Genomic DNA, 24,686 nt, shown 5'->3' on the forward strand with positions numbered 1-24,686 from the left:
GGGAGCGGGGGGGGGTAACCGTCAGCGGTGGTGGGTGGAGGGAAGCGATAAGCTGGTCGGGCCGGGCTTGGGGAACTGGGGGGAGGAAAGAGCCACTGGCTCTGGCGGTCTCTCCAGGTCGCACAGCCAGGATTTCCTGCAGCCTCACGATGTCTTCGCTTCTCTGCAGGGCATTTCACCTCGGCGGAGGACCTGAATTTGCTGATTGCCAAGAACACCCGCCTAGAGATCTATGTGGTCACCGCGGAAGGGCTGCGGCCCGTCAAGGAGGTGGGCATGTATGGCAAAATTGCTGTCATGGAGCTCTTCCGGCCTAAGGTGAGTATTGCCCTTTTCCTATCCTCACACCCACGTTTCAGGGCGCCTGTGGTGGTGGTTGTCTTGCCGCTTTCGTGGATGCTTTTGTTGGTGCCCAGGAGCTGTTTGGTCAGGGAGAATTTTTCTTCCTGGTTCGGTTGGCCTGTGACTGGGGTACGTGTGTCTTTGTCGTTCTCCCTGAAATAGGGAGTTTGGTTTGGCATTTGGTATTCGTGCATGGTAAGCAGCCCATTGCTATGCACCTGCTCCCCATGTGGTACTGTAATGTGGATTTAGCTGTGGGGAGTTAGTGGATGTATCATCTTGCCTCTGAGCATGCTATTGGACTAGATAATAGCTTGCTGTGTTCCAAGTCTGTGGAGGGAAGAGAGTTTCTGTTTTGTCTTCAGGGTGCTCTGGAAAAGTGCTTGTAATCTGGTGCTGTGAAGGCTGCATGTTCATGAGTACTAGTCAACCTGACTTTAGCATGTAGCAGTAGCATGTACATAGCCATTTCTCCATGAGTTGATGTGTTGGAAGAGGGGATGGGTTAATCTCTTTTCCTGTAGCTCCACCACATGCTTGAATATGATTGTGAGAGAACTTGGGAGAGTGTCTTTCTCTTGCCATCAGTAAGAAAAACAACTGCAAACCAATATGATTTTTCCAGGGCGGGGGGGCGGGTGCTTGATGCCAGGTTTGATGCTTGGAGGAAGGGAAGGGATTGGCCTAGCCCTGTCTACCTGCCAGAGGTTTCAACAACTACTTTGATTCTATCCAGTCTCCCAACCAGTCTCTAAAATTTCATCTTAAAATCACAAAGACCTGTGGAATGTTTTTATGTTTTTATAGGGCATTAGCCATTTGGAGGATATTTGAGGTAATGCGTCTGCTGCATTTGCCTGAAGCCAACAGTAACAGTGATGGAGTTTCTAATGGCCTTTGTGATTTTTAATAAACTACATGGCATTCAGTTGAAACTGGCAAGACGAGACACTCAAAGTAAAACATATGAAGCTATCAGCAGAGTTGTACAAAGAAGAAATGGTAAATTAATCATGAGCAGGAAGATGCGATGAGTTCCAGAACATCAATTTACACCAGAAATCCTTTCTTTGCATTATTTATTATAAGCCATTTTGAGTCTCTATGAGAAAGTGAGATATAAATGTAAATGAGAGCAAGTCCTATGTTCTGTTTGCAGTCAGGATGGTTGCATAGATTTATTCTGGTTGGAATTTTTTGTTAAACCTTTTTCATTGTACTTCGTTTTTTCTCTTAAGGGGGAGAGCAAGGATTTGCTTTTTATCCTGACAGCTAAGTATAATGCCTGCATTCTTGAATACAAACAAAGTGGCGAAAGCATTGACATCATCACCCGGGCCCATGGCAATGTACAGGTAAGGGACTGGACAGGTTTGGTAGATTATTATGCTGGGCCACTAAATGTTTTTGTTTTTACTCTGTAAAAATCTTCTGTAGTCCATATCCTAAAGAGCTAGTAGTACAAGTTGAAACTAAGAAAAAGCACAGCTCTAATTTATTTTATTTATCGTTAAATTTTTATATTGCTTTTCATTAAAAGAATCTCAAGGTGGTTTACAAAACATTTAAAACAATATAAGACTATTTAAAAGCTGTTCCTTTAAAATGAAATATAATACAATTCCTTTAAAATGGAATATAAAAATACAAATCTAATTAAAAACTTAAAAAAATATACACAGTATGACCATAAAGTACAGAGTAGCAGCAACAAATATCAATGTGTATCTCAGCTGTATGTACCTAACAGTTGTCGATTTATATGGGTGGTGGTTGTCTCTGTGTTGACCTGTGTCAGACATTTTCCATTGAACTGTGTCTCCAAAGGGGCATTGATTATAAAGTGTGTGTTCTTGTTTTGATGATTGGTTGTTTAGTAGCTTTGATTGCATGGAACACCTTCCTGTACCCTTTTCACATCTTTTGGTGTCACTTCTGTTTACATCTCCACTTAAGATATTTTGTGTGCTGCTCAGCTGTAAGGATACATCTTGTATTTGAACCTCAGCTATTGTTGGAGACTTGAAGCTGCCTTATTCTGAGTTACTTCATTGGTTGGTCCATCTAGCTCAGTATTGTCTATTCTGACTGGTAGCAGCTGTGCTGCCAGCATCAGGATCTCTAAAGGACTTTATCACCAACCCCCTAACCCTGGCCCTTAGGAACAGACTTTGAAATCATCTGCATGCAAAGCATTTGCTCCGCCACTGACCTGTGTTCTCTCATCTTGTGATGCTGTACTGTATGGTTGATTTATATTCTGTAGTAAGCTGATTTGTGTGTTGGAGTCATGTTACCTCTGGAATGTTTCCTTGGAAAGCCCACAAGCAAGGGAGGAATGCATCTGGTTGGCTATTGTGGAAATCAGAGTGCTGATTTAGATGGACCTTGTGATCTCATCCAGCGGGGATTTATGTTCTTAAGATTCATTGAAGCCTGAAGATGCACTCTTGGATAAATTTGAGGTCAAAAATAGAAAAAGTGATGCATTTTAAGAAAATTTGTTGTACTTTTGAAAGAAAAAAAAACACCCTTTAACAAGCATCCCCCTCCTCCATTTAGTAGGGGTGTGCATGGAACTGGTTGGGGGTGACTTTAAGGGCAAGGGAGGGTGCACATAGTCCTCCTGCCACTTTCCCCGCACCGGTGCACCATTGTAAACCAGTCCAGTGGGGCGACAGCATACCTCCCTGCTACCCCGTCCCCTCGTTGGACAAGGGGAAGTGGAAGTACCCAACATACATTGCGCATGCACACATAGGTAGGGATGTGCACATCTGTGCACATCTCTACCATTTAGTTAAAACTTTTGGTTTGTATACCTAGTATGAATATATGTTCATTTAGTTTTTAATAGTATTTATTCAATGTGTAAAGTATGCGAGTTTGCCAAAAAATATAGGTGCTCCTGAGGCATAATTGTACGTGGCCTGAAATTGCTTATAGGATACAACTTTGTGTACATATGCTGCTCATTCTCTAGAGAGCCAGCATGGTGTAGTGGTTAGGGTGCTGGACTAGGACCGGGGAGACCCGAGTTCAAATACCCATTCAGTCATGATACTTGCTGGGTGACTCTGGGCCAGTCACTTCTCTCTCAGCCTAACTTACTTCACAGGGTTGTTGTGAGAAGAAACTTAAGTATGTAGTACATCGCTCTGGGCTCCTTGGAGGAAAAGCGGGATATAAAATGTAAAAAATAAATAAAAATAAAAATTCTCTATAAATATTATCCTTGCTGATTTGTGCAAGGATTTGAGATATTGAGCTTGTCTTGTATAAAAGCAGCCTTGGGTTGTACTTCGTATAGTCAAAGTCTGCTTAACAGCATTTGTTCAACAGTGGTACCTCTAAGTTACTTTTGTTTGCCTTTCCAAGTGGGCAGGAGAGGAGAGTAAATGACGTTATTACTTTTATAGCAATTGGAGAATTGCTTACTGCTAGCTGTCAAACTGAAGAAGCTTCTGCTTGAGTTAAACGCAAAGACTAAACTGTGGTATGCTTGCCAAATGTAGTTGATGTAGTGATAACACAGGACAGAATTGGAAGTTGCGGATGTAAAGCATGTAGTAGATTGGAATTTGATTGGAAGCATGTAGATGTACCAACTTACTATAAGAAACATTTGGTTTACTTTATGAGTAGTTGGTTTACTATATGAAACATTTGGTTTAGTGATCTTAGCTAGAACCTGTGCTTCATTTTTCCTATCTTTAAAGTAGTGGTGATTGATTAATACAATTGATTAGTACTTGTACTTATTCTAAGGCACAAGAATACTAACAGAAAGCACAGTTCTGGAAGTGTAGAAGTAGTTCTGAACACTTTATGCTACAGTAAAAATGTGCTTTTTCAGACAGAGTAGTTAAAATGACTGAAAATGGTCCACAAAAGTCAGTTTAGGATTTCAGAGGCTCAGTCCTGCATGTGTTCCTGAGACTGCGAAGTTCTTAATGGAGCTAAAATTGGTTTTTCCTGTTGCTCTCTAGGATCGTATTGGTCGCCCCTCAGAAACGGGTATCATTGGCATCATTGATCCAGAGTGCAGAATGATTGGACTGCGACTCTACGATGGACTCTTCAAGGTTATTCCTTTGGAACGGGAAAATAAGGAATTAAAGGCATTTAACATTCGACTGGAAGAGCTGCAGGTCATTGATGTCAAGTTCCTGTATGGGTGCCAGGCCCCAACCATTTGTTTCGTTTACCAGGTATCCAAGTTGGATGTGTGTGTGTTTGGAACTGGCATTGTTGGGCAGGGCTGAAGATGGACAGTAGTCTGTGAGTCTTATTTGAATCAGGGAGGGAGGCACTATCAGAGAGTGTACTCTTCTGTTGTCTTCTGTACAGACATCAAGTGTCCTAGGACATACCTGCATATATTGTGTGTTTCCAATGGGAAAGGGAGAAAGGGCTGGCATGTGCGCACTCTCTCTCGCTCTTTCACTCGTATGTTAGACACACACATGCATATGTGAATGTATACTACATAGATTATATACTTGCCAGTTGAGAACACTTCATGCATCTGATGGACTATATTCTAGAAAAGCTTATACTACAGGAAATGTGCAAGTTTTTAAAGATGCCGCAAGACTCTTAGTTGTTTATGCTAGATCATACAGTATTATAAATTTTATTCCAAATTGAATGGGTTGCTTGTGTGATCAATCTACATATAAACATCTACCCATGCTATTTACATTCTTTCCATATGGAGATGGCTCTGTATGTTGTTCCTAAAACACTGTTTCTAATAGTTTAGGTTGGTGTAATATGCGAAAGTGGTATGTGTGCAATTTTCTCAAACGTAGGAATAAATATTGCATAAAATATGTCTAAAATGTACAGTTTTGAGTCCTTGGCAATGAAACTAGGGATGTGTATGAGTTGATTTGGAGCATTCAGTAGGGATGTGCCAAATTGATTTGGTGTGGCCTGCCAAATAGTTTCAGTGGGGTGGGGAGCTGTACCTTTTAAAGCATGAGTAAAGGAGGTCCTTATCTGTGCCTCTGCTGCCCTGCTGCTTTTCTGGGCACGGCCCTGCCCCAATCAGAAGTCCATTCATGGCCTTACCTATCAGCCTGCGTGTGGCGGTGGGATGCACATGGCCATGCACGTGGCCATGTATGTCCCGCTGCTGCACGCAGGCTGATCAGTGAAGTCCTACAACTGATGGGTGAAGCCTGCGAGTGCGTGCTTCCCACTCCGCTGAAACATTCATGTACATCCCTAAAAGAAATGCTACTCCTACTATTTATTGCTGAATTTAAATTGACAAAGGAGTCAGAGCTAGGTAAGAATTCAAAATTTTAGAATCCCATACTTCAGATTCAATTAAAGTCTCTAAACTGGGGAGTTGGCAGGGGGACCTATGTTTCATACGGTCATCCCACATCATGTGTTTTTAATAAAGGAGCAGATTTAAACAGCCAATATTTTAATATTCCCAGTTTGGTACAGAGATGTTGTTGCTCTGTTGCATAATGAGCAAACCATTCTTGCATGAATAGTGATGGTGGTTAGCAGTCATGCCTGCCAAGAAATTGTTTAATGTACCATAGCCAATTTTTCCCCCATATGGAAATGAGGCATGCGTTTTCATCTTGTTCTTGAAAAAGTGTCAGGTGTTTTGACACTTTTGTTTACAGCAGTGGGGTGCATTTGTAATGCCGCCTTATGACTGTAATGTTTAAAAAAAAAACTGTTCAGTTTTTCTGTTAAAAATACTCTTCATACATTTATTATGAAAAATTGGGTCACTTGCCAACACGCAGTTTTCTGGATACAGTTCTTTAAGTAGCAATCTTTTCATTGATTTCTCCCTACAAATATTCACAGCCATTTTCTTTTACTTTACTGCTACTATAACTGTGTTATCCCCTGACTAGGAGAGAGCACTCTAGAATCTATTCTGCTCTGAGTATCATTCTTGAAACCTAATCTTACTACTACCTACGGGGAAGGGAGTGAGCCAGAAAATTCTTGACCACAGCCTTGAGCCACCATTCTCTACTTTCAAGAGTAGTGTGGCCCCTAACCCTGCCAGCTTTCTTATCGTGACTATAGTCTGTAGCTCAGGATTCCATGCTACTATTTTCTGAAATGTAAATATCATATAGCTCTTTACTCAGTAGGAGTGGTTCATTTTGAATCAGGGAAATGTATCAAGAAAAGGCCATAAAATTAGCTTGTGTCTGATATGTTGCAGATGAGTAACATGAAGCATTTGTTGGATTGGTTTTATGTAAGCCATCTAATGGAGCTCCACCATTGCATGGTAAAACTTCCCCAAATTGTATCTATTGAAGTTCAGAAAGAAATGATTACCTTAGCACTATCAGAATTATTTCAAAATCTAGTTTGCCGATGAAGCATTGTCCAAGCTAGGCTATAGTTACTGTATATGAGATTTTTAACATTGTGGAAACCTGTGCTTTCTAACACTGAATGGTGAATTTTTGAAAGGGGTTGAAATTGGGCTGCAACTTACTTGGAAGGATGTTCCATTTAAATCCTTAGGGCTTGCTTCCAAGTAAGCACCTGCAATTTAAAAATTTTGCAGATGGCATCCAGACTAGTTTTTATTTATTTTTTTATTTATTTTTGCATTTATATACCGCCTTTCATTAAAAAGATAACCCCAAGGCGGTTTACAAAAGTTAAAAACATACAATAAAAAGACAATAAAAACATCATGTTAAAAATATAAAAACATAAAACAGGCATAAAAACAATACAACAAATACAACAAATAAAAACACAACGAAGCTGCAGTAGAAAACGATCATTTAAAAGCCTGGGTAAAAAGCCAAGTCTTTAAAAGCTTTCTAAAAGCCGTGATGGAGTCCGAGGAACGAATGGCCACTGGGAGAGCATTCCAGAGTCTGGGGGCAGCAACAGAGAAGGCCCTGTCCCGAGTGCACGACAGCCGGGCCTCCCTCATTGTCGGCACCCGGAGCAGGGCCCCCTCAGATGTCCTTGTCAAGCGGGCAGCAACCCGTGGGAGCAGGCGGTCCCTCAGATACCCCGGGCCCAAACCGTTTAGGGCTTTAAAGGTCAAAACCAGCACCTTGAATTGGACCCGGAAACGAACCGGCAGCCAGTGCAGCTCTTTCAAAATGGGGGTGATATGTTCCCAACGGGCAGCTCCGGATAAAACCCTCGCTGCCGCGTTTTGCACTACTTAAACTAGTTGCTAGTTTAAATCTGTTGTACTAGTGAAAAGATGTAGCACAAGGTTATTGTGCATGAAAGTAACCTCTGTTCCAAACTAGTTCTTCAGCAAGTAGAAGTTGATGTGCTAGTAGTAGCACTGCATGGTGCGCTGGCTAATGTGTGCAACACATTGCATTGCTATTACTACAAATATTTATATACCCATTTTCAGCAAAACCTCTTAAAGTGGTTTAAATAGAAAAATAAATAATAAGTTGGTTCCTTGTCCCAAAAGGTTCACAGTCTAAAAAGAAACAAAAAGTAGACACACCAACAACTAGGGATGTACACGGAACCGCAGAGGCGCAGTCCGGTGCTGGCGGGGGTCTCCCTTTAAGGGCAGGGGGCTTTGCACTTACCCTCCCGCCACTTTCCCCCTCCCAGTATTTCCGGACAAGAATACTTCCTTTATTTCCAGACAAGAATGGGGGCAGGGGCGCCAGGGAGGAACGCTGCTGCCCTCCAAACTTTTGACAGAAACAGAGGGCTTGCGGGGCAAAAGCGGTGGGAGGGGTAAGTGCAAACCCCCCCCTTAAAGGAAGACACCCCCCGCCGCTGAACCAGCCCAGTTCTGAACCGGTTCGGAGGTCTCTATAATGGCCTCCAGACCGGTCTGTGCACATCCCTACCAGGAACAATCATGGGAGAGATGCTGTGTTGGGGTTGAATAGGGACAGTTGCTCTTCCCTTGCTAAATATAAGAGAATCACCACTTTAAAAAGTGCTTAGTTAGTTCAGTTACCTTTTGCATGATTTTATATATGCCCCTGGAAAGGTTCTTCTTGTTCCACAATGTTGCAGTAGTGCTTTCAGAACATTGTGGAGCTCTGTAACCACAAAGACTCCTTCCATGAGTATCACTCTGGGTGCTACCCTGTGTCTACAGAAATTGTTATGGTCTTGTGGTACTAGTTGTAGAATATTGTTTACCTGATACACCATCCTCCTAAAAGCACAGCAGTCATGTCAGATAACTTTGGGTGCAAGGAGGTGGTTTGACTAAGGCCATACAGTACAAAATATTTCATACATCAGCATTTTCTTACACTGTGATAATCTCAGTGTGTAGCATCCAAGGCAGCATGAGTGCAAGGCATCTTCCCTACCCGCCTTTTCCCACAGCAGTCTCCCCAGATTCCAGAGTTCTGCTCATGGAAGGTGCCTCCACCTGGATTCCAGGACTTTCCCCCTTCAACCTCAGCCTCCAGTGCTGCACCTCATGCTGTTCCCCAGCCCGCCAGGGTGCATTTTCAGGGGGCTCAGCAGGCTTGCAGTGTGGGCTGGCAGGGTAGAAGATGCATTGAACATGCACTACTTTGGATGATGCCCATTGTAAGAAAATGTGAGTTTAATAAAATATGTGAAATGTGGCACAGTTTTATTTGCCCACTGTAAACACACTGAGCAGCCACTGACATTTCAGAGGAGCCACTTGCACATCAGCTACCCATTCTGTCTGTGGCATGAAACTCTCAAGCTGCACTTCATATACTGTATTCCTGCATTATTCTTCATGTAGGTCAGGAATTCCCAACCTTCTTTAACAAGTGTACCCCTTCTGTCACAAACGTTTAGCTCAGATACCCCATAGAGGTCGTGTGTGTGTGTGTATTTTTTCACTGAAATTAATAGGATAAGTAAACTTAACCCATTAATTTCAATAAAACTGTCTATGAGTAACTTAATCTAGATGTAATACAGTGGAATAGCCTGTCTCAAATCTTGTGTGTGTGTGTGTGTGTGTGTGTAAATATAATATGCATAAAAATACAAATAGTTAGAGACACAGGCTATTATAGTCACTGACTGGCTCACATCCAAGTAAACTTGTCTTGTTTCAATGGGAGTATTTCCATTCTAGTTTTCTGAAGCCTGTCAGTAAGGCTGGAGGGAGGAGTATCCTGAGCTTGCTTCAGCATGTAGTCAGGCAATCAGGAGCAGCCGAGGAAGTGGGTCTTCACCCTCCTCCCTCCAGTGGACACATTGCTGAGGACACATTGGCTTCAAGCCAGCAATTATCAGATGGAGAACAAATAGCGCAGTTGCAGTGTGGGGAGACAAGAGCGCTCTCAGTAACCCCTGGGAGCCCTTCAAGTATAGTACCCCCTATTCAGAGCCCCTGAGATAGGTAAATAAATTTTCTGCAGTTTGGTGGTGGTTGTGGTTGCTGTTGGTTATATTCAACTTCTTAGCTTTAGGAAGCACTTACTTGGCTTCTCTGGAATCCCTGAATGTCTGCCACAGAAGTCTTGCACATTGGAAAGGGTTTTCAGGTATATATTAGAATGTGCAGTGTTCATGCAGACCACTGGCCAGCTTGGCCTTACCATTATCTTTTGTAAAATGAGAATGCACCCAGGAACATAGTCCCCTCCTGCAACTCTCATTGCCTGCCATTACTATTCTTCCTAGTAGTTCATCTTTCAGGGCAGTCTTTGTCTTTACTGATCTTCTCACTAAAGTACCCTTGATAAGATTCTTAGGCAGGGGTTCCAAACTGTTGCTTTCCTGCAGCTATTGGCCTGCAACTCCCAGTCCCATCATCCCTGGCTATTGTCCATTGTGACTGGGGATGATGGGAGTTGGAGGGCAACGGTTTGAGCCCCCTGTTCTGAGGACACTGTTTGGAAAATTGGTTTATTGTATCATGGCATGTGGCCCATGATACAATATGGGCATGTGGCCCATGATAAATAAGCAGCCTGACTTGGGATCCAAACACAATATCATATGCCCTTTCCAAATAAAGTACTGTAGTAGTCATTTTCTATTTGATTGGCATGCATTAGCTTTTGAGTATAGCTGGGATCCAAAGGGCAATTTTAGGCATACTAAAGAACCTAGGCAATTTTCAGAGGAAAAAAGTCAAAAGTGCTGAAATTCTGAGAAACTCCACATTTAAAATGTATTTAGATACAGCTTTTGATTCTTGTTGGTCTTATTTGTTGTGTGACTGTGCAGTGCTGGTGACCATGCTTGTGTGTTTCATCTCTCTAGGATCCACAGGGCCGGCATGTCAAGACTTATGAAGTGTCTTTGCGTGAGAAGGAATTTAATAAGGGACCTTGGAAACAGGAGAATGTGGAGGCTGAAGCCTCCATGGTGATTGCAGGTTAGTTCCTTTTTCATAAAATATTTTTGGCCTGCTTAAAGGTAAGCTTGCAGCTATCTAAATGTGAAAAACAGCACTTTTTTTCTTCTTTAGCAAGTTGGTTGTTTCTGCGTTTCTAGGGTGTTGCTTAGATCCTTCCTCTACAGTCATTCTGGGGTGTCTGCTTCTCATTCAGCTGGTGTCATTCATGTTACAGAATCTCATCTCCCTACTCTTACTGGCTCTCCATATTTGTTGTGTGTGTGTACATATTTGTTTGCTTGTGTGCTCTCCAGAGATGCCTGGGACCGAACTGGGGACTTCTTGCTTGCAAAGCATGTGCTGTGCTACTAAGCCATAGCCCTTTGCCCATATGCTATATATATGCAATAGTTTACATGCAGGAATCTGCTGAAGTGGGAGATAAAACGGCTTTTTATAAATATTTCTGTTATGAGGCAGTCCACTTGCCACTTGTGCAGCCTTGCAAAAGGTGATGTGGGGGATTTCAGTAGTTAGTGTTTCTTCTTTTTCTAAATCCAGTTTCATGATGCTGCATAGGGGCTTTGCTTCTTATTTAACAAAGAACTGAAGGGCTACTAATGATTCTAAGGCTAAAAGAGACTATGATAAACTGAGCCATGGGGATGGATAGTTGAGTTGGTTCCTCTCTGTTTTTAAATTATATGTGTGGCTCAAGTTTTCCTGGTGCCTTAATACATCTATCAGAATGCTGCATTAATGCTATGCAGGCTCCACGGTACTTCACTTCTTTTCATCAAAAGAGAGTGCACCCAAGTTTGCCTAAGTCAAGCTGATGACTTGTAGGGTTACAACAAGACTGACACTTGTGTATTCCCACATACGCCAGCAGGGATAGTTTGTGAATCATTGTCTAAGGTGCTCACCTGTTTGAAGACTCAATGTCTTTTAAGTCCGTGAGTGAGAATCAGAGAAGTGGGTTAGAAAGAGAGGCTTAAGACATAGAAGCGCAAGCTGATCAGATCTTGAGGGCAGCTTAAGATTCACTGGTTGTGAGAGACCTCCAAGGAAAATCTGTGAATCATTGAACATTACTTTAATGTGGGGTAATGACAACTATCTGAAAGGGAATTCAGTTGTAGGATGAGAAGGTGTTGTAAGCAGGATGTTAAATTAGAGCTCTGCTTGCTTCTGCTAACTAAGGATTGCAAAGTAATATCACTAATACTGTATTGTCAGATATATGGTCAGCATGTTTACTTTTTCTTAAATTCCTCTTTTGCTCAGTTTTACTTCTTTCTTGGTCATTGTTGCACATTCACTCTACTTAAAAACTGCTTTATTCTCTTGAAAAGGTGGCTGTCTTTCAGTGGTGAACAGGAGATTCTGTATGTATCAAACAACAGTTAGGTGAGAATATAATTAAAATATACACAAATCAGAGATGGGAAGATACAACATAGAACATGAAGAAAAGGGGAAGAGATTTCATTCGTTTTTGCTTGTTAGAATAGGTTTACTTGTTCTGTCATCTTTTATTGTGTTGGTGATGCTCGTCATATGCATTTTCCCAACGTCTATCTTACAGTGCCTGAACCATTTGGAGGAGCTATCATTATTGGACAAGAATCCATCACCTACCACAATGGCGATAAATATCTGGCTATAGCCCCACCCATTATCAAGGTTAGCGCATGTTTCTTGTTGAAAAGTACTTTGTGTAAAGCGGAACTCTTTCAGCTTCATGTATGTTTAGGATATTGAAGGTAGCATGATTTAAAGTTTGTGCTAGGGCTGAGCCAAAACTGGAGGAGAATATTTTGTGTGTGAATATATTTGTGAATATTTTTTGGTCGTATTGAAAGGTGCCCAGCTTTGAGATTTGAGGGTGGGAGGTTGTCATGGAAGGGAACAAGTGTTTGCTTGTTTAAGAGAGCAAAAAAACCAATCCCTGATTGGCTAGAACTATGCATGTAATAAGTCCAGAGATCATTGACCTTATGCTAAATCAGACTTGCTCAACTTAGGCCTCCCAGCTGTTTTTGGATTACAACTCCCATAATTCCTAGCCACAATGGCCAATAGCCAGGTATTATGGGAGTTGTAGGCCAAAATCTGTAGGAGGGCCGAAGTTGAGCAGCCGTGCTCTAAACTGATGTTGTCCTCAGTGATGTAGCCAGATCTGATTGGCTACATGGTAACGTAACGTTCATTATATGATTTCTGATTTGTTGGGATCATTTAGGAAGGAAAGTAAAACACTAGCTAACAAGGAAATGCACAAAATCCACAGCAGATGAAGAGAATGGCATTAGCAGCTTTGAAAAAAGATGAACATTTTAAATCTTTGAAGTTTAAAGTAAATAAACATTTAAAGTTTTTGTGTGGGGTGGGGAATATTTCTTCTGCTCACCCAGCACTACTTTCTCCCAAATAACTGGAACAGAGAACATTTTGTCATACCCTAAGTTGTATGGTTTCGAAAGGTTGAGTTTTCTGGCTATAGAATTTTTCTTTGGCAGTGCAAATAAGCTGGTGAGATTTGAATAATGCCTCTTCAATGTTTGCTTCATCTTGCCTCTCACAAGAGTTTTGAATAATGTCTCTTCTGTGAAAACAGCAAAGTACAATCGTATGTCACAACCGTGTGGATCCAAATGGGTCCCGTTACCTTCTGGGGGACATGGAGGGCCGTCTCTTCATGTTACTGTTAGAGAAGGAGGAACAGATGGATGGTGGTGTCAGTCTGAAAGACTTGCGTGTGGAACTGCTTGGAGAGGTAGATCTTAATTCTCCCTTTCCCCATTTCTGAGATGTTTAGTGGTGATGGGAGCTCGAAGAAGTATTTGGAAAGTGATGGAGCAGATGCAGAAAGTGTTCCCAGTCACTGGAACAAGTTGAATCTTCACCCAAGCAGTATTTTTCACTGCTTGCCTAGAAAGCATTAGCCTCTGGGTTGGTTTAAGAGGGCCAAGAACTGGCATGCTGAGGAATTTTTTGCTGTCTAGAAAATTGTCTTTGGGATTCCTTTTAATGAAAGCTCAGAGTTATGACTGTTGCACAGAATTAGCTGTGCTTTTTTAAACTTTTAATCATAATTTATTTGTAAGACTTGTCTCCTGGCCTTTCTCAAGTGACAGCAAAGAATTGAGTTAGCCTCATGAGTGTCCTGTGAGGTACATTAGGCTGAGAGAGAATGGCTTGTCCAAGGCTGCCACTGAACTTTAGTCGAAGCTATGAACCTTTGTTTCATACGTCCAGCCCCAAGATTCTGCTCCATACTGCTTAAAGACTTGACACTTCTCTTTTTGTGTCTTACCCGCATCTAGACATCCATTGCAGAATGCCTGACTTACCTAGACAATGGTGTTGTGTTTGTTGGCTCTCGGCTTGGGGACTCCCAGCTTGTGAAGGTAAAGTGTAGCCCTTATTTAACTCATTAGCTCTGCAGCCACAAACATTTGCTCACCAGCCTGCTATATATTTAAATGGGTTTCTGATGCATTTCTGCTGTTCCTCGACACTCTTACTTACCTTTTTCTTTCTCTAGTATTTCTGGCTGTTTCCTGTTTTTTGTTCTTGTTTTCTTGAGAAGTTTAGTAATCTTGTTTTTACTTCTAGCTCAATGTGGACAGTAACGAGCAAGGATCATATGTGGTGGCCATGGAAACCTTCACCAACCTTGGCCCTATTGTGGACATGTGTGTGGTAGATCTTGAGAGACAAGGTCAAGGGCAGGTAAATTTGGCTCTTATTTTGTTATGTATAGGATGTCTGATATCACTAGGGAAAATGTGTGTGTGTTTAAAATAGTACTACAGTTTTTATACCCTCCTTCCTCCGAATTGCCCAGCATTGATACATGGTTCTTCCCATCCCGCATGTTACCCTCACAACAGTGCAGATTAGGCTGTGACACCGTGAGTGGTCCATCATCGTCTAGTGAGCTTCATGGCTCAGTAGAGTTTTGGGTCCAAGTCTCTTCTTTCTAAGTGTACCGCCCTATCCAGTACACCAGGGGTTCTCAAACTATGGCTCATGACTTCCTGGGAGGCTGCAAACAACTTAAAAGGGGTTCAGGAGGGAGCTGTCAGGAGGCAAGGGTCTTACTGACCCAACATCTCCATGGCACAGGGAAAGCTTCTGCATCCCCAAGAACATAAATTAATGTCAGCAATCCTTTGGTAGAGAATGCTAATGACTGTTTGCACTTTGTTCAGCTGGTTACATGCTCTGGTGCTTTTAAGGAGGGCTCTCTCAGGATCATCCGGAATGGGATTGGGATTCATGAACATGCCAGTATTGATCTGCCAGGGATTAAAGGTGTGTTTTTTCTGACATAAAAGAATGATTTGGGGCATTCTATTCAGTGATGTTCATATTGCAAATAATTTTGGTTTTAATCCACTGTTAATGTTTCCACATGTGAAACTTTGTGAATGAGCTTTTCTCATTCCCTTCCTCCCCCACCCCCCAACTTAAAAATTTTGTCTTTCGTGATTGTGTAGAAAAGCTTAGAAAAAACACAAGCAGCTTTTGGTGAAAACTTGGAGATGACATTGGGCAGCTTTTCAGTAGCTAGGAATGCAAGATTTTAGTATCCAATATTTGTTTCTGTTCCTTGAGCCTTTACAGTCCTCTCCTTTTCCCTGTTGCTATGCTTCCCTCTCCCCCCTGCACCTTTGCCTTCCAGCATCATGTTCTTTAACCCTTCCATTCTATATTACTTAAAAACCTAAATCTTGCAGTTGAAGTATATCGGCTGAAACCTTTGGCAAAGATTAAACTATTGCTTCAAGTGGAATAGGGCAGATGAACGTGCTTCATTTATATTTTGGTGGAAAGAATTATAAGATGCCTTAGTCTGTGAAGGATATTTAATTTAAAAAAATATTCTGTCTCTCTGCACTGTAGGATTGTGGCCTCTGAGGTCAGACTCCCACCGTGAAACTGATAACACCTTAGTATTGTCCTTTGTAGGTCAAACCAGGTAGGAGAATGGCAATTCATATTAGAGTTGTTTGTAGCCTTGAATTTCATGCATTCCACACTAGGTTTGATTGACTCTCTCTTCATTCTGCAGGGTTCTGATGTTGAATGGGGAAGAAGTGGAAGAAACAGAATTGACAGGATTTGTGGATGATCAACAAACTTTCTTCTGTGGCAATGTGGCTCATCAGCAGTTAATCCAGGTAATGGCCAAGCTTCTCTTGAGGAAGATGAAACCTTTAAAGCATGGTGTCCTGACAAGATGAAATGTAAAGAGTTCTGGCATGTGTGGATAAAGACCTAAAGGACAAGCTGCCTTGAGTCAGGAAGAAATGTCAGTTTGTGTTTTCTTTTTAGATCACATCTGCCTCAGTGCGGCTTGTCACTCAGGAGCCCAAGGCCCTTGTAAGTGAATGGAAAGAGCCGAATGGGAAGAACATCAGTGTAGCTTCCTGTAACAGCAGTCAAGTGGTGGTCGCTGTGGGGAGAGTGCTTTACTATCTAGAGATCCACCCCCAGGAACTCAAGCAGATAAGGTGGGTGTGAGCCACCTGTCCCGAGACATCTTGTGCCAAGTATTCTAGTCCTGCTATAATATTGACATGCTCCTTCCTTGTCAGCTGCACAGAGATGGAGCATGAGGTGGCCTGCCTGGACATCACTCCTTTGGGAGACACCAGTGGCATGTCCCCTCTGTGTGCCATTGGCCTCTGGACTGATATTTCAGCCCGCATTCTGAAGCTGCCCTCATTTGACCTGCTACACAAGGAGATGTTGGGAGGAGGTAGGCATTTTACATGTGTCTGCTATGTTGGGAAGGCTGGATATTCCTATGGCTAATGCTGACAAACTCTTTCTCTGCAGAGATTATCCCACGTTCCATTCTGATGACCACCTTTGAGAGTAGCCATTACCTGCTGTGTGCCCTGGGGGATGGGGCTCTCTTCTACTTTGGGCTGAACATTGAGACAGGTGAGGTGTCTGCTCCATGACTTCCAACTTCCTTAACACTGGTATTGCTTGAGGGCCAAACTGGCCATTGCCGATTATCAGATCTCCCATAGTTTTTCAAAAAGGTAAAAGCTGCTACAGAGGGTCTAAATCAAATCATGGTCATGATATTAGGGGAAGGTTTAACTTTCTTTCATGTTGTTTTCCCAGTTTAAGTCAGCCCTCCACACTCTGAAGCTGTGAGAGAGGAAACATACAGTTACTCTTACTAGGGGGAAGAAAACAATGAGAGATCAAAATGTCAGACCTCCTGGTGTTACTTTGAGTTTGGCCCCCGTGAGACAAAACAAGCTTTCGAGCATTTCTGAAAGTTTTAGTAAATTCAAAGAAAAGGTGGGACTGTCCAGCTTATTCAGGATTTCTGTACTGAGAGGCGGCTTTCCCTCCCCCCCCCCTTCAGGGCAGCTATTTAAGAGCATTTTTTGACTTTTTATCTGGAATGAATTTCAATATGAATTGCACAGACACAGAGATTGTGGTGTGATTATGGTAGACTAAGCAGTCTACATGTAGTGCACAAGTATAGGTCCCACCCAAACACAATTGCTTACTCTCTATGGATGAGCAGTGTCTAAAATTTGTACTTTTTCTCAATAGGTTTGCTGAGTGATCGTAAGAAAGTGACTCTGGGAACCCAGCCCACCGTTTTAAGGACATTTCGCTCCCTCTCCACCACCAATGTATTTGCCTGCTCTGACCGCCCGACTGTGATTTACAGCAGCAACCACAAACTGGTCTTCTCCAATGTCAATCTTAAGGAGGTGAACTACATGTGTCCACTCAACTCGGATGGGTACCCTGACAGGTTGGTGTGCTCTTTAAGTTATCTTCTATCCATAGAGCCCAATGCACCCTCTCCCTGCCCAGTCCTGATTGATGTATGTTCTTGCATCCCTTCTGTTGGCATGTGGTTAGCTGAGGATACTCATCCAGATTCCTGGCACTGTCCTTTAAGCAGCATACTCAGTCCCTACAAAGGTCACACAAATAAACAATTCTCTGCTATTGTGTAAACTGTAATCCTTTATAGCAGGTTTATTTTCTTTTCTCTCCTTCCTTTTGTTATTTTCAACCATTTCCTCCAAATCCTTTTTCACTGTGAAAAAGCAACTTCTTTAGTTTTCTGAACAAAAAGTTCTCTCTATTCTCCATAGGCTCCTGATAAGTTGCTTCTGCTCTGACTGGGATTCCCCCTAGCCATTTTAAATCTTCAGAAAGCAAACACGCTCTCATATGATGACAGTGCTGTAGCATAAACCGATGCCTTGCACTCATTCTACCTCTTATTTATTTATTTGCTTGATATATTTGTACACTGCCCCAAACCTTTCACAATAAATATTCTTGATCTGCATTATAATACAAGGGTTCTCTACCCCCACCCCTAATTCCTGTGTTCCCTTACTATTCATGTGCAACTGCCTAGTGTTTTGTTTTGTCACTGCTATCTGGGTATGGAATCCATGATCTGTTGATGCTGCAAGAAATGGCCATTTTGCGGGGGAATATTCATTTAAAGCTTTTTTAAAAAATTCTCAAAGCAATTTACAGTGCAGAAGGAATGAGAAGATGGTTCCCTGTCCCAAATGGGGTTACAGTCTTTAAAAGAACACAAGGAAAACACCAGCAACAGCCACTGGCACTGGAGGGAATGTTATGCTGGGTTGGGTAGGGTAGGGACAGTTGCGGTCACCCTGATGACTGCAAGGGTGGCACCACTTGAAAAGGTGTGTCTCTTTGTTCACTTAAGCATGGGTCAGCATACACATCTTCCTCTGCTGCAATATTTTGTTACATATTATAGCTATTTTTTGTATTTTCATTTGGTGCAAGTATTTCAGTTGGAGAAATCAGGGTATTGGTTCATTTCTTGATTGCTATATTTGTACTTTTCTTGAACAAATAACACACATAACGTTCTTAGGACCCCTGGAGTCAGGAGGCACCGTGTTCAGTAAACTGAGTTAAAAGACATGCCATATTCATCCTTATGTTGCAGCCTAGCTTTGGCCAACAACAGCACTCTGACAATCGGCACCATTGACGAGATTCAGAAGCTTCACATCCGCACTGTTCCCCTCTATGAGTCACCCAGGTGAGCAGAGCTGTTGCTAGGGATTCATTAGCTCAGTAACCTTTAAATAATGATTTGCTCTCATCTTAGTTTTTGAAATTAATATTTTATCTATGTTGTCCTGTGGTGTGTCTATTATTTGCTTTTAATTTTAAAAACCAATAATATTAACTATCTTAAACCTCCTTGCATGTCTGTAAGAATGGAAAAGTGGGATATAAATTCATAAAATAATAATCAGATCAGATCAAATTTTATTTCAGTCATCAACCAGCACAAAATAATAATAAAAATAAAAGGTTGATAAAGGAGATGTACTGTATTGCCCTTGCTATTCAAGGAAGCATACTCTTCTTTTTTGCTCTTTCTAGTACCTGGAATTTGGTGGATTGATGGATCGATGCTGCTCAGAGCCAAGCTCTGTGCATTCATGTGACTTTTAGAATACTGATGTGGGTCACGTTTATTGTCTTGGTACTTACCTGTGTGTGGGTTTCTTTCTCTGCCCTTGTGCCCCTTCTTCTCATGCAGGAAGATCTGCTATCAAGAGGTATCTCAGTGTTTTGGCGTGCTCTCCAGTCGCATTGAAGTTCAGGAAGTCAGTGGAGGCACCACTGCACTGAGGCCCAGTGCGAGCACCCAGGTGATAGTGCATACCTCTTCAAGATCTGTGGATTCAGGATGCCATACAAGCATCTTGCAGTTACATAAGGAGAATATATTTTTCTTAACATTCTGATTATTCCTGCTAGGGGAGTAGTTTCTCCTTCAATCTTTGTCTGACAATCTGGGATTGTGGCTCCCTTCTCTCTACCTTTGTTCCTCTATGATGGAAATATATATTTCTGTCTGGCCACATTTTGGGGTTTCTGCCCTTATTCAACATAAGAATAGCCCTGCTGGATCAGGCCCAAGGCCTGTCTAGTCCAGCATCCTGTTTCACACAGTGGCCCACCAGATACTTTGGGGGAGCCCACAGGCAAGAGGTGAGGGCATGCCCTCTTTCCTACTATTGCTCCCCTGCAACTGGTATTTAGAGGCATCTTGCCTCTGAGACTGGAGGTAGCCTATAGTCACCAGACTAGTGGCCATTGATAGACCTGTTCTCCATGAATTTATTTAAGCCCCTTTTTAAAGCCATCCATGCTAGTGGCCATTATTGCATCCCATAGCAGAGAATTCCATAGATTAATTATGCGTTGTGTGAAAAAGTACTTCCTTCTGGTCCTAAATTTCCTGGCCTTCAGTTTCATGGGCTAGATTCTGGTTCTAGTGTTGTGAGAGAGGGAGAAAAATTTCTCTGTCCACTCTCTTTACTCCATGCATAATTTTAGACACATCTGTCATGTCTCCCCATAGTCCCCTCTTTTCCAAACTAAAAAGTCCCAGATGCTATAGCTTTGCCTCATAAGAAAAGTGCTCCAAGCCCCTGATCATCTTGGTTGCCCTCTTCTGCACCTTTTCCAGATCTACCATGTCCTTCTTAAGATACGGTGACCAGAACTGTATGCAGTAGTCCAAATGTGGCTGCACCATAGACTTGTATAAGGGCATTATAATATTAGCATTTTTATTTTCAGTCCCTTTCTAATGATCCCTAGCATTGAAATATTTGTGCTCCTCATTTTGGAATATTTACTTAAGCTTCTCCTTCTCCTCTTATGAGGAAGTCCCCAGAACATTTTGGCGTTTCTCTTTTCTAGGCTTCTCTTTGATAAACACATAATCTGGCAGTACTGATTCTGCTGTGTCTTAATAATGCCATAAGATAAACACGCTAATCCTTTCCACTGCCTTCTCCTCTTCAGTCCAAATATGGTCCTAGACTTTATCTTGGCACTTCTTGCTTTATGATGCAAACTCTCCACTTCCGCCAAAATGTTTTTCACCATGGACTTGCATTATTCCTTGGGGTTAGATTATTTCCTTCCCTAGCTGTGTGTTCCTGTTTTTCTTTCTTGTCTTTTTGTTGTTTCCATGGCTCATGGAAGCTGTCTGAAGGTGTAACTTTTCTCTCAATGTCCCAGGCCCTCTCCAGCAGTGTGAGTTCCAGCAAGTTGTTCTCTAGCAGTACAGCCCCACATGAGACATCATTTGGTGAGGAGGTAGAGGTGCACAACCTGCTTATCATAGATCAGCACACATTTGAAGGTACTCTTCACTATGCAGCATCTCACTTCTTATGGGAGGTCTGCCTGTTGAGACAAAAGTGTGAGAAGACTCATTGAGGCAATTGGGGGCACGTGCTGGCACAGAGACCCATGAGTTTATTCCAAATGGATATTTTTGGGTCACTTTATTTCTGGAAAGTACACATTTCCCATTGGATGTTCTAGTCTAGCCAGTATGCTGAGGTGCATTTTTCACTAAGTTCTGACTCATTTCTTTACTTTCTGTCCTCAGTGCTTCACGCTCACCAGTTTCTGCAGAATGAGTATGCGCTAAGCCTGGTATCCTGCAAATTGGGCAAAGACCCCAACACATATTTTATTGTGGGCACAGCCATGGTATATCCTGATGAAGCTGAACCCAAGCAGGGCCGTATTGTGGTGTTTCACTATTCTGATGGTAAGAATCGGATGAATACGTTTCCACAGCTGCTCTAGGTTCCTGCTGAGTGACAGCTCCCCAAGCAGAAAAGCTTGTGATCGTTATTGTGATTAATGCTTTTCCCTGCATGTCACTCTCCAGTAATCCAGGGGTCTGGGATGCTCCCCACTCTGTCCACCAGGAGGCAGATTCTTTTGAAGAAATAGATTTATTACTTTTAAGGTCCTCTGGCCATTCCCTTCATGTTGCAAGAATCAGGTGGGGGAGTTTCAGGGAGGCAAAATAGTGGTGGCTATAGCAAATGTCCCTGTCACAGAAGCCTGGCTATATGCCAGGTATTGTGTGCTGTGTTCTTACCACAATGTATCGGCTCAGCACTAAAACTATGCAGGGCTTAAACCTCTGGGTGTAACTCTTCCCACTTTAGTATGAAGATATAGTCATTTGGATGACACTGATAAGAAGACCCCACCCACCAGGATTGTACTGTGTTATGTGAAGTGGGCAGAAGTATAAGCGTTGGGGGTTGCTAAGTCTGGTGGCATGGCCCTTCTTGCTTTTGCCATTCAACTGTGCCCACAGTGAAGTTTTAGGCAACTGCATCATGCAGCGTGGCTAGGAGCTCTAGTCAGGCTGTCATGAAGCCTTGGCAGTAGCTGGTTTTTGATTGCTCAGTGAAGGAGAGCACATGCATTTTTCAAGGTCTGTTGTGCTGATTTGTATCCTAGGTAAATTGCAGAGTCTGGCTGAGAAAGAAGTGAAAGGGGCTGTCTATTCCATGGTAGAATTCAATGGAAAACTCTTAGCCAGCATAAACAGCACGGTAAGGTTCCCCAAGAGCTCTCACATCAGTATCCCCTAGGGCTGGGAAGGTTAATTAACTGAGTAGGAATGTTTCTAACGTGTAGCATTCCTGTATTGTCTCCTGTGTCATTTTGGGTCTTCTGAGTTTCTTTGTTCTTTCAGGTGCGGCTGTATGAGTGGACAGCAGAGAAGGAACTTCGCACAGAATGCAATCATTACAACAATATCATGGCACTCTACTTAAAAACAAAGGGGGACTTCATCTTAGTGGGAGATTTGATGCGCTCTGTCCTTTTGCTTGCCTATAAGCCCATGGAAGGGAACTTTGAAGAGGTATTGATGCTGTTTATACCTTAATGGATGTAATGGCCAGGAAGTCTCAGTCTTGAGTTTCAGAAAAGAAAGAATACTTGATTGAGGAGAGTGTTTTTCCATGTCTTTTGGCCAGAGGGGACTTCCATTTCAGAAACAGTCTTTATGCATGCGCTCATTACAGCACCTTAAGAGTGGAATTTTAAATGTGACTTGTAAAATACACTTCCAGGGCTCACCACGTCATTAATCAGAGTGAGGTGGCTGCCTCTTGTTGCAGATTTAGCATGCCATTGAAAGTTGGCAAATTGTAAATTTAAAGTGGCAGTGTTGGGACTGTGGAAGTAGGGCCACCATTTGGATTTTCTCTTTTGGATGCCAAGTATCTTGGCCATATGCTGTCCACTTCACTCTGTATTCCGCATTGTTTGAATTTTGGTACTAGTACAGAAACTAGGTTATGGAGAAGAGAGTGACTTTTCTAGGTTAACTTAGACAGGTTCAGATCACCCAAGAAACAGTGACTTGCTGGGTCATGAATATAATCTGAAACCTGCTGGTAAGTCCATGCATTCCCCCCACCCCACCCCCAACCACTTTGCTCCACTCGTGCACTCAAGGAATCCTGGTTTATTTAATCCACAGCTCTGTTGGTTGCCTGAACCAAGGAGCTGTGTTTTAACTATGGCTGAGTTCAGACATACAGGATAACCATGGTTATAGTTGGCCAAGGTTGTAACTGCAGTATGCCCATACACGTGAAAATGCGGTTACAGGCCAAAGCTAACTCTGGCTTGCCTTGCCAAGCTGCAATTGGAACGTTTGGTTATCTCTTAAGTTTTGCCGCCAACAACTGAGGTTTTGCCACCAAAGTGTTACTCCTGAATGCTGACTCAGCTATTACCACGGTTTTGTGCCTATTCCAAACTCCAGTCATAGAAGTGGCAAGGATGTGCCTTGATGGTCAGGCAGTAGGGAGGGGCTCCCCTCTCTTCAACTGTCTGGCCACCGTTTGGTGAATGTCTGCAGTGCAATTTGGAGTTAAGAATTGAAACCTTTGCCATGCTTAGCTCCAGTTAACGTGAATGTCTGAACTGGGCCTATGTTTTAGGTTAGATCCCAGTTTCCTATCCCAGTTTCTAAACCATCTTTAAATCACAGCTCCTGGGTTTGGACAACATGTGGAGCTGTGGTTTAAAGAAATTGGAGCATTTGCATGACTGCTCTATGTCAGAGCTGAGAAGGAAGTGAAATCCGGGGTCGGGTGGGGAAATAAATGCAAGGACCTGAGTGGTTTCAGGTTGCAATTATAACCCAAAACCATAGTTTGTTGGACATTTGAATCAGCTCACTCTCTAGTAGTGATCCTTGAATTTCTTGAAGAATGGATAGAAACCTGCATGTTGCTTAGAATGGCATGCATTTTGTAAAATGGTGCTGTCATGTGAGCTCTTCTTCATGTCTGACTATTTCCTACTGGCCTTAGTCCAGCTTTTCAGCCCTTTTAAAATTAGATATTATTTTTGGATGCACTGGACCCCAAAGCACAGTGACAGTGGTTTCAGTGGAGCAGGGAAACCGAAAGGTTCCTGCAGTGAGAACTTCTAAGTAGCTTGTTAACCAACACACATTAACAAGTTCTATAACCTTTCTTTCAGATTGCTCGTGACTTTAATCCAAATTGGATGAGCTCCGTGGAGATCTTGGATGATGACAACTTCTTGGGGGCAGAGAATGCCTTTAATTTGTTTGTGTGTCAGAAAGACAGGTGAGGTACCCCTAGGGGAAAAATGGAATGAAGCAGGCAGATGGCATGCACAATAGGGATAGGGGCTGTGTTGGCCCATCTTTTTCCCCATCAGTGCTTCTGTCTTGCAGTGCTGCCACCACTGATGAGGAACGTCAGCATCTGAATGAGGTGGGGCTGTTCCATCTGGGCGAGTTTGTCAATGTCTTCTGTCATGGGTCCTTGGTCATGCAGAATCTGGGCGAAACATCCACACCAACACAGGGCTCGGTTCTCTTTGGCACAGTCAATGGAATGATTGGTAAGGTTAGAGCCAGTCAGGGATTTGTGTTGTATCATCTCCCCATGGAGTATGAGAAAACAGTCCTGTCACTGTTGCTTGCAGTCCTTGGAATATGGGGATTGGGAGGCAAGGGACAGCTAACTCAGCTTGTGTGAAAACTGTTAAAAGGATTTGGCTAAAAGAGGCCTTGGGAGATAAGTGGGTGAAAAGCCTTGTCTTGTAGTTATGGCTACAGTATCCTCCAAATCTAGGTTGGCTAGAGTGAACACTTAAATGGTAACTG

General features: G+C 42.6%; 1 protein-coding gene across 1 annotated transcript in view; it reads left to right on the forward strand.

Annotated features, from left to right (window-relative positions):
• Nucleotides 1-24,686, forward strand: part of DDB1 (damage specific DNA binding protein 1) — a 38,542-nt gene that overhangs the window by 173 nt on the left and 13,683 nt on the right. Inside the window, exons 2-24 of the mRNA XM_053283679.1 lie at nt 170-318; nt 1,581-1,697; nt 4,332-4,553; nt 10,558-10,672; nt 12,222-12,319; nt 13,254-13,412; nt 13,963-14,046; nt 14,255-14,371; nt 14,854-14,956; nt 15,548-15,623; nt 15,717-15,825; nt 15,980-16,158; nt 16,243-16,406; nt 16,487-16,594; nt 17,231-17,438; nt 18,633-18,728; nt 19,239-19,350; nt 20,735-20,858; nt 21,111-21,275; nt 21,986-22,080; nt 22,224-22,394; nt 24,032-24,141; nt 24,252-24,421. Of these exons, the coding sequence (XP_053139654.1) occupies nt 170-318; nt 1,581-1,697; nt 4,332-4,553; nt 10,558-10,672; nt 12,222-12,319; nt 13,254-13,412; nt 13,963-14,046; nt 14,255-14,371; nt 14,854-14,956; nt 15,548-15,623; nt 15,717-15,825; nt 15,980-16,158; nt 16,243-16,406; nt 16,487-16,594; nt 17,231-17,438; nt 18,633-18,728; nt 19,239-19,350; nt 20,735-20,858; nt 21,111-21,275; nt 21,986-22,080; nt 22,224-22,394; nt 24,032-24,141; nt 24,252-24,421 (3,051 nt within the window). The remainder of the gene's footprint in view (nt 1-169; nt 319-1,580; nt 1,698-4,331; nt 4,554-10,557; nt 10,673-12,221; nt 12,320-13,253; nt 13,413-13,962; nt 14,047-14,254; nt 14,372-14,853; nt 14,957-15,547; nt 15,624-15,716; nt 15,826-15,979; nt 16,159-16,242; nt 16,407-16,486; nt 16,595-17,230; nt 17,439-18,632; nt 18,729-19,238; nt 19,351-20,734; nt 20,859-21,110; nt 21,276-21,985; nt 22,081-22,223; nt 22,395-24,031; nt 24,142-24,251; nt 24,422-24,686) is intronic.

This window comes from Hemicordylus capensis, chromosome 1 (genome assembly GCF_027244095.1).
Source record: "Hemicordylus capensis ecotype Gifberg chromosome 1, rHemCap1.1.pri, whole genome shotgun sequence".
NCBI lineage: Eukaryota > Metazoa > Chordata > Lepidosauria > Squamata > Cordylidae > Hemicordylus > Hemicordylus capensis.